Genomic DNA, 2206 nt, shown 5'->3' with positions numbered 1-2206 from the left:
CTCTTTTATTAGTGTAGATGGTATTGATCCTGGCATGCTGAGGTCAGTAAGTGTTAGGACAGGAAGCCTGTTGGGGACACATAAGAAGTGTGCAATAAGTGATAGCTGATTATTTTTGCACAATGTTTTGCATTTTACTGAGCAGATGTTCATTGAACAAATAATGTTTTTAAACCCCCACTCAGATATTATCAAGGGGATAAGCAAAAGTTCCTCCTTTTTAAAGTTAGTTTCTAGGGGCTGTGATCCCAGGGGAACCTCTGGCTTCCTACTTCTAATCAGGTCCCCAGATCTCTAAACCCAGAAGAAAACTGCTCCGTCTCCTGTCACCAGCTGGCACTGATCACAAGCAAGAATGCTGGCTCCCTCCCCCAAACCCCAAGATAGAAAAAGCCTCAGGGCAAAGCCTCAAATGTTCTTTAGCTCCGTTAGCTCGGAAGGAATTCTAAGTCAGTCCAAGCAGGACAGAAGCTACAGGCCTGTTGTTAGTACCTTCATCCGGGTTAGCATTGTGACCAGTTAGTTATCTGTCTGAACGGCTAAGGAGAAGGTGCACCACTGAAACTTCAGGCTGAAGGCGGGTGAGTGACTGAATCTGGGCGAACTTTTCCTAAGTCGCCCACCTCAGGTGGTAACGGCCTGAAGGAAGATCACCTCGCCCTTTCACTGTCTAACTTGACTGTGAGGTGCACGCTCCAGACAGTGGGCCTGGCTCTAACCTCCGAGAGGACTTTCCCCAGAGATTGAGCACAGTTTTGATAAACTCGGGCAGAAACCAGAGTAGGAAGGACACAATAAATGGGCCAAAGGAAAGCTCTGGGGGCTCCTTGGGGCATCCTGGGGACCCTCACTGCGGAGGCAGAGTCCAGGGTGTTGGGAGAACAGACCCCAGGCATCCAGAAAGCCTTTCTGCTGAGGTTCAATGTCTGTCTGAGGGGATCTAATTCTCAGGAACGGGGAGGTGGCTGGGAGGGCAGCAGCAGTCTCTCTCTCTCCCTCTGAGCAACTCTCCCTTTGTTCCACAGAATGCCCCAAGCGAGGATGGTGGCTGAGAATTCCTCTGTGACGGAGTTCATCCTCGCAGGCCTAACCCACCAACCGGGGCTCCAGCTGCCCCTCTTCTTCTTGTTCCTGGGCTCCTACATGGTCACGGCGGTGGGGAACCTGGGCTTGCTCACACTGATCGGGCTGAGCTCTCACCTGCACACCCCGATGTACTTCTTCCTCTATAATCTGTCCTTCATAGATTTCTGCTATTCCACCGTCATCACTCCCAAAATGCTGATGAGCTTTGTCTCGGAGAAGAACGTCATCTCCTACGCAGGGTGCATGACTCAGCTCTTTTTCTTTCTTTTCTTTGTCGTCTCTGAGTCCTTCATCCTGTCGGCCATGGCATACGACCGCTACGTCGCCATCTGTAACCCACTGGTGTACGCAGCCACCGTGTCTCCCCGCGTCTGCTTACTTCTTTCGTCCGGTGTCTATGTGATGGGGTTTGCTGGGGCCATGGCCCACACCGTGTGCATGGCCAGACTGACCTTCTGTGCCAACAATCTGGTTGACCACTACATGTGTGACATCCTCCCCCTTCTGGAGCTCTCTTGCACCAGCACCCACGTGAATGTGCTGGTAGTTTTCGTGGTGGTGGGCATCGACATAGGTGTGCCCAGCCTTACCATCTTCATTTCTTACGCCCTCATCCTCTCCAGCATTCTCCATATTCGTTCCACCCAGGGCAGGTCCAAAGCCTTTAGCACCTGCAGCTCCCACTTGATTGCAGTTTCTCTTTTCTTTGGGTCCGGGGCATTCATGTACCTCAAGCCATCTTCTCTTTTACCTCTGAGCCAGGGGAAGGTGTCTTCCTTGTTCTACACCATTGTGGTGCCAATGCTCAACCCCTTAATCTACAGCCTGAGGAATAAGGATGTCAAAGTTGCTCTGAAAAAAACCTTGAGCAAAAAAACAAATTCATTCTCCTGAGAAAGGAGCAATAGGGACTTTAGGAAAGGGACTGTTTTCCTTCCACAGATGATTCAGGTTCCGTTGGTTGCATGGAAGAAGTTTCAGGGAAAAACCAAGATGGCAGCATAGGTAAACACCGGAGTTTGCTGCCTCCCACAACCACTTCAAAAATACAACTAAAAGATGGAACGGATGTCACCCAGAACCACAGGAAGGCTGGCTGAGGGGAAATTCTTCAACTAGA

The 2206-nt window shown here is 50.5% G+C and overlaps 1 protein-coding gene across 1 annotated transcript; it reads left to right on the top strand.

Annotated features, from left to right (window-relative positions):
- Positions 1 to 1041: 1041 nt before the first annotated feature.
- On the top strand, positions 1042 to 2206 carry LOC138997628 (olfactory receptor 8B8). The gene has a single exon (XM_070399332.1). It carries the CDS (start codon positions 1042 to 1044, stop codon positions 1978 to 1980), a length of 939 nt encoding a protein of 312 aa, XP_070255433.1. The 3' UTR covers positions 1981 to 2206.

This window comes from Myotis yumanensis, unplaced genomic scaffold (assembly GCF_028538775.1).
Source record: "Myotis yumanensis isolate MYYU_CA2020_CCGP unplaced genomic scaffold, mMyoYum1.0.hap1 SCAF_19, whole genome shotgun sequence".
In the NCBI taxonomy this organism is placed as follows: domain Eukaryota; kingdom Metazoa; phylum Chordata; class Mammalia; order Chiroptera; family Vespertilionidae; genus Myotis; species Myotis yumanensis.
This window is presented reverse-complemented; position numbering and strand designations above follow the sequence as displayed.

What these genes read in the sequence shown, in the direction of transcription:
- LOC138997628 (XM_070399332.1), top strand. Translation starts at nt 1,042, where the DNA reads ATGGTGGCTGAGAATTCCTCTGTGACGGAGTTCATCCTCGCAGGCCTA.